Source organism: Nyctibius grandis, chromosome 4, assembly GCF_013368605.1.
Source record: "Nyctibius grandis isolate bNycGra1 chromosome 4, bNycGra1.pri, whole genome shotgun sequence".
NCBI classification, from domain to species: Eukaryota; Metazoa; Chordata; class Aves; order Nyctibiiformes; family Nyctibiidae; genus Nyctibius; species Nyctibius grandis.
Window position 1 is genome coordinate 8,521,441 of NC_090661.1, and position 11,278 is coordinate 8,532,718.

At 62.1% G+C, this 11,278-nt stretch overlaps 1 protein-coding gene across 7 annotated transcripts in view; it reads right to left on the reverse strand.

Annotated features, from left to right (window-relative positions):
* Nucleotides 1-6,844, reverse strand: part of WT1 (WT1 transcription factor) — a 37,901-nt gene extending 31,057 nt beyond the window's left edge. For 6 of the 7 annotated variants that reach the window (XM_068399017.1, XM_068399016.1, XM_068399018.1 and 3 more), the window contains exons 1-3: nt 6,454-6,844; nt 1,942-2,064; nt 1,586-1,688 (exon numbers count right to left, since the gene is read on the reverse strand). In XM_068399017.1, coding sequence (XP_068255118.1) covers nt 1,586-1,688; nt 1,942-2,064; nt 6,454-6,844 — 617 coding nt within the window. The remainder of the gene's footprint in view (nt 1-1,585; nt 1,689-1,941; nt 2,065-6,453) is intronic. The other variant, XM_068399020.1, reaches the window with a different exon arrangement.
* Nucleotides 6,845-11,278: the final 4,434 nt, after the last annotated feature.

Below are 11,278 nucleotides of genomic sequence, written 5' to 3' on the forward strand. Positions count from 1 at the left end.
CGGGGAGAGCGGCGGCTGCCCGTGGCGGCTCGGAGCTGCCCTCCCCAAGCCTCCCTACATATAACCTAAATATGGTTATATTTATAGATTTCCCTGCGAGGCGAGCAATCTCTGTCACTTCAGCGCAGGAGTTCGCCCCGCCAATTATTCTGCAAGCTAATCTCTCTGGATAGGCTTCTTTCCTTCCTTCATTACCTCATTCCCTCCTTCCCTTGACGTCAACTCACGTTCATTAGCGAAGTGGCTTCTGGAAGTGACAGAATTTTGTTGTCCCACGTCCAGTGTTGATTACTCAGAGGTGATAGAACCGGCCTACCAGAGGAGCCGCTCGCGGGTTCCTTCGCAGAGTCGTATTGTTTTGTGTGCGAGAGTTACTTAGCAACTCCAAGATATGGGACTGGCTCCAAGTTCACAAAAAGTTGAAGAATAAATTTTGGGGAACTTCTTCGCTCACTAAACACGTTGTAAAACTGCGAGAGACACTCCCAGCCCCCATGCCAGACGGAAGAAAACGGGAAGCCGCGCTTGCAAAGGACCCGTCTGTTGGCAAAGAGAGTTCGTGCTTGCAGCAAAGCTCCAGATGCACCTTTCTCCAGCAAGGAAATCCGATAGGTTTATTGCCCCGTATTATTTAAATAGTCTCCCTGCAGGCCAGTCCCTGTCGCTCCTTAGAGCCCTTGGAAGGGCTTTTGGTCTGCAAGAGTCCCTGGACAGAGCTGAGTTTTAATTGCCTGCCCGATCCCTGTACCACGCTCTGCCCATCGCTGCTGCTCACCAGCGAGCGCTCCCACATCTTCCCGGCCTTGGGGAAGAGCGGCAGCGGAGACCCCCAGCGCCGGGAGTGGGGAGAAGGCGCAGGAACAGGGCGCCGACGACTTGCCCCCGCCTTAGCAGGGCCGCGCCGGCCGCTGCGCCTTGCGGCTCGGATCCTGTGGCCGGAGCGGGCCGGGTCCGCTCTGGAGCCGGAGCTGTAGGGATGGGGGGGACCGCGCCTGCCTCGGACAACGAGGGGATGCTCTGTAGCAGGGTCGGGGCCGGGTTTCAGAGCCTCGCAGCCTGGCACTCTGCTGGGCTGCCCCGGGCACTTCCCCCCGGCGCGGATGAGCGCACCCGGGCAAATCCCGAACCCTTCGCACCAGCGAGCTCCGGGACAGGTGTGCTCCAAGGAGGCCGGGCAGCCCGGCACCTGCCGCCGGAGAGCGGCTCCCCCGAGCCGGCAGCACAGTGTCCGAGCCCCGCGGGGGATGCTCGGCGCGGCGCCAGTCCCCCCGCAAACCCCGGCCCAGGAGGGCGAGGCGGCCCGGGAAAGCTCTGAGACACGGCGGGTCCGGGGCAGAGGGCGCGGCGTCTTTTTTGATTTTGTATGGTTTTGGGAGGCTTTTTGTTCGTTTGGTTTTCTTTGGTTTTGTTTTGTTTTTTTTTTACCGTGTGAATCTTTTTTTCTTTTGAGAAATGACAAAATAAATCCGTTTCCTCGCATAACATACATAGAAAGCTGTTTGAACGACATGCGGGGGAGAGACCACATCCAAGAAGCAACCCGCGCAGGCGGAGGCAAGGCAAAGCTCGCTGCCAGCGGAGGTACCTGTTGTAGGGGGTCCGGAGGAGCAGGGCCTGACTGCCCGTGCAGCTGTCGGTGGGGGTGTGACAGCCGTACACCGGGGGAGGCACCGAGTACTGCTGGTCCCCTGCGGAGAAAGCAGCGAAGAGTTAATCCCTGCGGCGACCTGCCGTTCCCCCCCACCCTGCGCTTCGAAGGGGCTGCAGGGCCCCGTCCGCCAGCGTTTTGGCAGCTCTAGCTCTGTGCCAGGCCTGCGGGGGGCGGGGGCGCAGCGGCGCGACTCCGGAGCCGCTCCGGATTGCCAGCCGGCCGCCAGCGCCCTTTGAGACGGGCCCCTGCGGCCGGGAGCGCGGTCCGCACCCCGCGGAGGCTGAAATTACCTAGCGAGGGCTGCTGGCTGATGGGGTCCTCGTGTTTGAAGGAGTGGTTTGTAAACTGAGCGGCGTGGTGAGACGGCGTGTGGCCATAGCTCGGGGTCCCGTCAAACGCCACGGTGCTGTAACCTGCCGAAGAGACCACAGCGGGGTTAGGAGGAGCCTTGAAAGACCGCTCGGCCACCAGCTTCCCGCGAAGCCTCTCCGAGCAGGCGTCGAGCGAGAGGAGCCCACGCCCGGCCGAGCGCCGCGGGCTCCCACCGCCACGCACCCCCGGCACCGCCGCGGGCTGCCGAGATGCTTCGCGTTTACCGCACCGTCTTGATCTTCCCCCGGTGCTGCTGCCCACGATGGGCAAAAAGACGCAAAAAGGCTGTGCCACCTTCCTTCACCGTCCCACCGCACCCCCCTCCCCAGCACACGCACTTCGCAAGGCTGCGGGCGCAGGGCGGTGCGGTGGGACGCCCGCGGGACCCCCCCCCCGCCGCGGGGAGAGGCGAGCCGGGCAGCCCGCTCCGAGGGGCGGGATGTCGGAAGTCTCGTTCGTGTTTTAAAGAGAACAGATCGGCTTCGGTAATAAAAAGGATGTTTTCATTAATTGTTGCTCATATTAAAGAGGAAGATTCCCATCTGCTCGGTGTACTCCTCTGCCGTTTCCAATTTAGAAGTTACTCTTTAATCTTTTTTTTTTTTTTAAGAGCAGCTTTCTGAAGAGTCTGCAATAAAGAGGCGGAATGTTACATGCAAAAATAAAACTCCTCCTTTCAGCAAAAATTGCTCTCCAAAATAATAAACAGCCTATTTTGTTTCCTACACCGAGCAGACTCAGATGGAAAGAGACCACCTCTGCTGACCCCGGGCCGACACGAAATCGTAAATCAGGTGCTTGGACACCAACTTTCATTAATGACTTGGAGCTGGCTAAACAACTTCAGCTAAAAAAGTAATTACAAAGTAATATTATCTCAGAGGCTTCTCGGCTCATCAGCATTTACCCCGAGAACCAGGCTCCTCCGAGAGTCACTCTTCAAAAAAAAAACCCAAACCAAACAAAAACAAAACAAAAAGTCCGAAACGGGCTGGGAAAAGAAACCAAACCGACGACGAGGGCTTCCTCCCTCACCTCCCTCTCTCTTAACCCTCTTATTCCAGCACGGGCATCCTCGCCTGGCAGGTGATGTGACCGGAGGGTGATTTTGTTAGTCCGAGGGAGCACTCGGGACTGTTTTCAGGCTCCTCTCTCAGCTCCCCCCGGTGCGGAGCGCCCGGCGCTGTGCAGGGCTCTGCTTCACCACCGCCCATCGATAATCACAGGGGGGGTCGGAGACAATAAAGTGGAGAGGCAACAAAGGGATCCGTCTGTGGCTTCTCCATTTTATTCTCTCTGCAGAGAGCCTGGATCCAGCGACATGACAGGACTTAATGAACCTGCGGGGCTGCGTGGGAGAAATGAAGGGAGCGATGGGGAGGAAAAAAAAAATAATCCAGAAGACTTTGAAACCTTCACCTTCGCGATGGTTTTAAGCCGGTCCTGAGACTGCGGGGCTGGGATAGAAGTGGGACTGACTCGTCCCCAGCCAAATCTCTCTCACATCCCCCTCGCCCTGGGAGCATCGCGGCGATCCGAGCGGTGCTGACAGGCCGGTACCTTACGGGCTGCCATCCCACAGCTGTTTCTCGCTCCTTATCTCCTTCCTGAGCCCTCAGGGTAGAGGCTCAACCTTCAACTCCCTTTTCCCCATTTCCCTCTGCCTCTTTTTTAACTTTCAGAAAACATGGACACTTTCTACGTTACTTTTGGCCCGGCACAGACTTTCGGTGACCTTCAAAACTCAGCTCGGAGTAGAACGAGGTTTTGGCCGCATTTTCCGGTGTTGCCTGACCCAAAGCTTCAGGAATGTGATAAGAAAGTTGAGTTCTGAACCGAGTTGCCGATAGTGAGGTCTCTTTAATTAGGGCGTTATCAGAACTAGGCCTGATTAAAATGTGCTGAAAATAATTGAAAGTTGTACATCTGCTGGACTACGGGGCCCGCTGGAGGCATCCAGTTGTTGGAGGAGCCCAGCTGGATGAAAGAGGCGAACGAGAAGAGGAAAATTGGGCAGAGGTTTCAAAGACTTAGTTCCCTAACCCCCACCTCATCCCAGACTTGGCAGTAATGTCGTAGCAGAGCCAAGGTAGCGTCTTTCCCACGGTCGGAGGAACCGGCTAAAAAAAAAAAAATAGGAGTTCAACCTTGAGGAGAGCCAAAGCAAGAACATTTTATCCATCCACGAAAAAAAAAAAAAAGAAAAAAAAAAAAGAAAATAAAGCAAACACCCCTTGCCGAATTCCTCCTTGCCAAAGGAGCTCGCTGCGTGTCGCCGCAAATAGTTGTGGCTAAGCCCCAGTACCGCCCGTGCGGGGAGGCAGCCCCGAGCTGAAGGGACCCCCCCGCCCGCGGGTGCAGGGACCAGCCCCGCGGATCGGCCTGGTGGAGCACGGGAGGGAGCCGGGACACTGCCCCTGCTCCCCGGGACGGCGCCTTCCTCCCTGCTGCTGCAGGGCCTCGATCCACCCCAGCGGGGCCGGGGGGGTGCAGAGGTGTAAGGTCGCTGGGCCCCGGCTCCCGGGCACGCACAGGTGTGTGTGCAGGACTTGCGGTGCCGAGTACAGCCCGATCCGGGCCCCGTGTTTTGGTGCGTTAAAGGCTCCGTTTCTCTCCGGGGTGGTTTAACGGGATGGCGCAGGGGCGCAGCTATTTTGTCCCTCGCCCACCCGCTCACCCACGCAGGGCCGAGTTTATTTCCCTTCCCTCCCCCTTCTCGTAGCTACTTCGGCCCAGCGACTACAAATCCTCTCCAATGTCTAAAATCCTTTCAGATGTCTAAAAAAATTCCCCAGTAGAGCTCCGTGGCCCGGTGTGCTCTGTGCTGGGGCGACCGCAGGCCGCTCCCCGCCGGGTCCCGCCGCTCGGAGCCTGGGGCTCCGCGGGGCGCGCAGTAGCCCCCGGGCCTCGCCGCCGGCCCGGGCGAGTCGCTCCGGAGCTCCCGGGATGCTGCCCATCCTTCCCAGCCGGGCTCGGCGGCGCGGCCCTGGCGCCCCGCTCCGCGTTTTCCGACGTTGGAGCCGGGCGGACAGCGGAGGCAGGGGCCGGGGGACGAAGGCAGCAGAGCGGTGGCATCGGGACTGCGACCCGGCACTGCCCGGGAGAGGCCCGTGCGCGGCCCCGCTGTTCAACAACCACTTCCCTCCGCCGCCATCCCTTCTCCTCGCTGCAAACGTCGCCCCCGGCCACCTCGCCCGGCCTCGGGCCACCCCTCGGCGGCTAGAACAGAGTGCGCCCGCCCGGCCTCGGCCTCCGCTCTGCTCCCCCGGCCTGCCTGCCCTCGCCAGCCGCCAGAGAGCCGGGAACAGCCCGAATCGCCCGGGTCCTCCCGGGGCGGTCGACCCCATCCCCTCTCTGTGGGTACGTGGTTGCCCCCGCGGCGCACAGCAAGCCCGAGCTGCCGGCTGGCCGCGGACGACCCCTTGCCAAAAGAGGCGAAACCCCGGCGAGTCATTCCGCTCCAGCCGGGCCGCGCACCCTCGGCCTCTCCCCCGTTCCCCGAGTCTCGGGGCCGCAACGGCCCGACCCCCCCCCCCTTCCCCTCCTCGCCCAGACTCCCCCGGCGCCTCGCCCGGGGCCGGGGAGTGCAGGGCAGGCGCTCAACAACACGGGGCCAGCTGAAGGAGGGGAACAAGACCCGAAAGGTCATGGGCAAGCTCTCCGCATGCTCGCCCCCTCTCCTTTCTTCCTCGCGTTTGCACCAGCAGATGTTTATACCGCAGCCACTGGAAGAAAAACGATTAGATGATGATCCCGGTGCCAGAGGCAGGGGCTGACCCATCTCCCGGCCGTGCAGGCCAGGGGAATTTCTCAGGGCGGTGCAAACACCGGAGGCCGCAGCGAGCTACAGCGCAGCCGGTCCCAGTCATGGAGATGCTGAAAAGAAACTACGAGGCGCCCCTGTTTGTGTACCCCGGCCCGGGGCCATTCAACGCTCCCGAGGTTAATTCGACAAGGGGTTAGAAAACACTAACGCGCGGACAGCGGACAGGAGGCCGTTCGGAGGTACGCCCTCCCCACCTCAAGATCTGTAGAGGGAATTCTCTCGGGGCACCGGCCCCATCTCCATTCCAGGACTTGCGCCGTCCCCAGCCCGAACAAACCTTTGCGAGGCGAGAGGCTGCTCCAGCCCGGGGAGTGTGGGCGGGGGGGCTCCAGCCCGCCTGGCAGAGCCGCCCGCTGCAGCTCGCTGCCACACAGGAGGGGTGGGGGCAAGCAACTCGTGGCTCCTAAAACTCCCTGGAGCGACGTGGCCGCCGCACAGGGAGGGAAAGGAGGCACGGAAGGGCTGGCTCGCCTAACCCTGCCCGGCTCCTGCGGAGAGAAAGGCTGGGCTTGGTGTTTACATCAAGCGCGGCCCGGCGAGGCTAAGCGGACGCCTCCGGGGGCCGCCCCCCCGAGCCCGGGGCGCCCGGCAGCGCTGCCCTTACCCTGGTTGCGGATGGCTTGCTGGCTCTCCAAGCAGTTGGGCAGGTAGGGCCCGTTGGGGAACATCCTCGCCTGGCCGGAGGGCGGCTGGCTGGGCGGCGGGGCGCCGAAGGGCCCGTAGCGACAAGCCCCGGCCGTGCCGGTGAACTGCCCGGAGAAGTGGACGGTGAAGGCGCTCAGGTATTGCTCCTCGTGGGGATCCGACCCGTTCCAGCTCGGCTCCTGCTTGATGAAGGAGTGCGGCCCCAGCGAGCCGTAGGAGGCCCCCGGGGGGAAGTCCAGGACGGGAGCCCACTGCGCCGCACTGCTCACCGGCATGGTGCAGTTGGTGTTGCCCGGCAGGGAGGGCACGGAGGGCAGCAGCGCGTTGAGGTCTCGGACATCGGAACCCATCTGCTCGCAGACCTTCTGCCTGCCGCCGGGCAGCCAGTCTCCCCCCGGGCCGCACTTGTTCCAGGAGACCTGGCCCCTGCCCGCCAAGCCGGAGGCCGGCTCCGGCTGCAGGCACCAGGCTGGCGAGCTCAGCCCTTTGGGGGAAGTTTGCTCCGCAACGCAGCTCCCCGGGTCCAGCCCTGCGGGAGCCGGCAACAGCGACAGGGAAAGGTTGTTCTCCAGGATCGCCTCCGGGGTTGCACCCGCTTCGCAGCGCAGGGCAGGGCGGGGTGTGCCTGTGTCTGTGCGTCCGCGTGTGCGTCTGTCTGTCCGTGCGTGTGTCCGTCTGTCCGTGCTAGGGGGGCACAGCCGCCTCGCACGCCTCACCTCGGATGCCTGCTCACCCTCAAGTTTGCAAAGCTCAAATAGAGGCGCTTGCAGGGGAGGAGGAGTCAGCCACGCCGATCTTCCATTCACACAACCTCCGCCGAGGGGCTGCCCACAGCCCGCTCTGCTGAACCCAGCCGGGCCAGCCGCGCGGGGGGGGGCGAGGGGGCGAGGAGAGCCGGGGATGGAGGGGGAGAGGTTACTGTGGGAGAATATATCTCCCCTACACATCACTCCCACCCTTCTTCTGGTGCAAGCGCCACTAAATCTCACCCTAACGTCCCTTCGGTTTAGGAGAGACTCGCGATGCTGTTAAAGGGATCCAGGTGGCCAGTAAGTACGTGCTGGATGACTTCCCCCGCCAGCTCCGTGCATGTCCGTGGGGACTCCCGAGGGCGGCGGGGTCGCAGGCCCTGGGGACGGCGCGGAGAAGCCCCCGGCCTTGCAGGAGCCAGGGGAAGTGACCCAGCCCGGGGCGGGCGGACCCCGTCCCTGTGAGGGGAAAGTGTCTTTCCAGGTGTCTCTCCCGCTATGGGAGGAACCCGCGTCTCCCTGAGCTCCTGCGGGCTCCGGGCTGCCTGCCCGGGCCCCCACCCCCGCACACCGGGCGCTCCCTGTCCCTGGGCGGCGGCGCCTCGGGGGTCGCCGGGCCGCGGCAGGTCGCGCACAGCCGGCCGTGCCAGGGTACGGAGGGCTCCGCCGGCGAGGGGAGGGGAGGGCGCCCTTTGCAAGGGGACCGGGAACGCCGTGGGCCCGCTCCCAGCCCCGTCCCTCTGACCTGCCCGTGTGTGAGAGGGAAGGAAGCGGCTGGGCAGGCGGGGGAGGATGGCAGCGCTGCAAGTAACCTGCTGTTGGGAGATTCACCTGGCACTGCTCCTGGGAAGCCCCCGACTCTCTCTTCCCTCCCCAGCCTCCTGGACAGCAGCTCCTCTCCCCACTCCGGGGGCGGAGGCGGCGGGAGAGCCCCCGATAACATCTTAGACGTTATCCCCGGACGGTCCTTCCAGGAGACACGACGGATGTCGGGTCGGCCCTGGCAGCGAGGGATGTCACGATTTCGGCGGTGCGGCACCGGCAGGAAGCCCCGGGGCGGGCGGCAGAGCCCTGCGGGACGTGGCGGTACCTGCCGCGGCCAGGCGCCTGCCGGGGGCCGGGGCAGAGGCGAGCCCGCAGCCTCCCCCGCGGCAGACGCTCGCACCAAACGCTAGAAGAGGGATCCTGCCGTCCTCCTTCAAAACTACTCATTAATAATCAGCCTCGGGGGGGGGGGGGGGGGGGGGGGGGAGGATTAGCTTCTACGAGCACACGTGGGACATCTCCTGGGAGCTGCGCCCCGGCTCAGTGTACTCGCAGAGTACGCGGAGGAAGCATCGCGCCCCGCGGGCCCTGTCCCTTGTGCATCTTCACCGGCCGCTGTTAAAACCGCGGCACCGAAACCGCTGCTGGGGCCCCGGCTCGGCGTACACCCAACAGCGCCCAGCCCGCACCCTCCCCGGCCGCCTCACCCTGCTTCTGCAGCTAAAATAATAAAAGAAACGCCATGAACGTTTACCTGCCGCTGGAAAGACCGAGCCCTTTGTGTTCCCGGTGACAATTTACACTTCGGTGTTTCTTTCTCTCCACGGCATTAAAGGTTACCGCAAGCATCGCCAGTCTTGAAACGATGTTTTATAATTCGAAGGGGAAATGCTACAACGAAAGAAATTAAAATAGCTCGTTATTAGAGTAGCCAAGTATAATTTCATTTTCTCTTTAAACTCTTTAACCAAAACAGTCGCGTTTTGTTATTAGCGAAATGACTTTAATTTTCACAAACTGTCTTCAAATAAATATCCCTTTTAATGCGTAAATTTATTTGTTACAGAAATCCACGTGTAACGTAAGAGCGAAAGATCTGTTGATCATCTTTGCCGATATTAAAGGTTTGCAGGATCTGCTGCTTCTTACGAGCACACACAAACCGCAGCCACTCTCGGGCGGCATTCGCGGACGCAGCCCGTGCCCGTGAGGGGGGACTGCGCTGCCTCCGCCGCCCCCCGCCGCCTGCTCCCGCTCCGCTCCCTCTCTCTGGCCGCGCCGGGGCCCCCCGCACCCCGCGGTCACCCCGTACCCGCAGGGGCCGAGAGGGCCGCGGGAAGGTGCGGGATGGGGAGCGGGGCTGGTGCTGTATTTGCTGCTTTCTGTGACGGACCGACACCTGCGGTTGGTCCCTTTAATCTCCGGCTCTAAAATCGATAACGTACATACAGAAACAGAACTCTCTGGCCAGCCTAAGCGGAGTGCTCCGTTTCCCGGGATAACTAGACCTCGCTTGGTACAAACAGAAAACCCCTTTCCCGCACCGGACTGTTTTTCGAACAAGTGCGGCTTTTTTTTTTTTCTTTTCTTGAAATAACCTAGCTAGATAAATCTTCTTGAAAGGGAAAGATGTTTTCTTGACGGCTGAGGTCTGCGTTATTCCACCTGGGAGGAAGAACTCCCGCAGTCCTTCCAAGTCTTCGCCTCTCTCGCACTTCCCAGCGGTGAAACAAGAAGACCCCTTGGCCGTCAGCGCGTCCTCCCTCCCCGCGGCTGCCGGCAGCGCCTGCAGCGAGGCCGGGGGAAGCAGTGCCCGGCCCGGGGGGGGCTCCGGGGCCGCCGGCTCAGCCCCGGGCAGCCCTTGCACCGGCACCTGCGCCCTCCCGGGCCGCCTCAGCCGTGCGGGGCACGCAGCGGGCCCGGCGCAAACGGCGGGCGCGTCCCGGAGATGTCCCGGGAGAAACCCTCAGCGGTGCAGCCCGGGGAGGAGAAGGAGGGAAGCCTGGAGCCTTCTACCCCGGGGCGGGGTGGGACTTTTGGGAAACGGCCAGCGCCACTGTCCGTAGCCGTTCCCCTACAGCCAGCACCAGGGAGAGAGAAAAATCTCCCTCCCCGCACTTCTCTAGCCCAGGCCGGGAGCGCTGGCAGCAGGTCCCCCGGGAGCGGCCCGGCATGCCGAGAGGAGCTGCTCCCCCCGGGCCGGGGACATTTGCTCTCCTCTTCCCTGGAGATCCCGACCCCGATTCCAGTCGCACCGCGCCGTAAATCACCCCACGCCCCGCAAACCGGGCGCCCGCGTCCGGGCCTCGGTGCCCGGCCGAAAGCAAAGGCCGGAGAGATGGCAGTGCAGGGACCGCATCTGCCTTGCCGGGTCCAGACCTAGGAGGTCCGGAACTTTTTGCTCTCTCCCTTCCAAACTCGGCCCGATCCACATCTCTGCTACTCAGTAATCAGGCTTAATTGTTTTGCCCACTGTTCTATAGCTATGGTAATTCCTGATAATGCTCAATCTTCGGTTGTGCTCAAAGGCATACTCTACAAGATCAACCAACAGATATTTCCTGGACGAGGATTATTCTACTGAGAGTCCCGCTCGATCCCGGGCAAAACGGGCTCGGGAACCTGCTCCAACCTGGGCACTGCTGAAGCACCTCCCCAGCCGGCGTTTTCCCGTTCCGCTTTCTCCCCTGACATGCTAACTAATTAATGGAGCGGTAATTCTCACTATACTTTAATAAACTCCATAAATGATCCCCTCGCGGCTCGGAGGTGGGGGAGACTGACTTAAACAGAGATAAATCCCCAGCCCTTCCAATCCTGCTCAAGCCACTCGCAGCACGCAGGGGGATCTGTCTCCTTTCACTCAGGGAGCTGATCAGAGTTTGATTATTTAAGTGCCAAGAGCAGCAGAAACAAAGCTGCGAAGCATCTCCAGGAGCGGAGGGCGCAGAGGGGCAGGAACCCATCGCGGTGGGCCCGATCCCGCGTTCCTCCCCGCGCCCCGCCGCAGCACCGCCGGGAATTGCGGGCACCGCGGGAGCCCGGCAAGGCGGGACCGACCTTCCCCGCCTGGGCTGACGGGGGCACTGGCACGCTTTCGAGCTGGGGAGAGGACATTTTCTCTATCCTTTGAGGGGAAGAAAGCCTTTTTGGATGGCACAAGGAGGGAAAGGTGGATGGCCTCTCCCCGGCCCCCGCCCCGAGACCAAGGACCCTCGGGTAACGGCGGAGAGCGGAGGGCCGGGCCGGTGGGGCTCAAGTCATTATTTT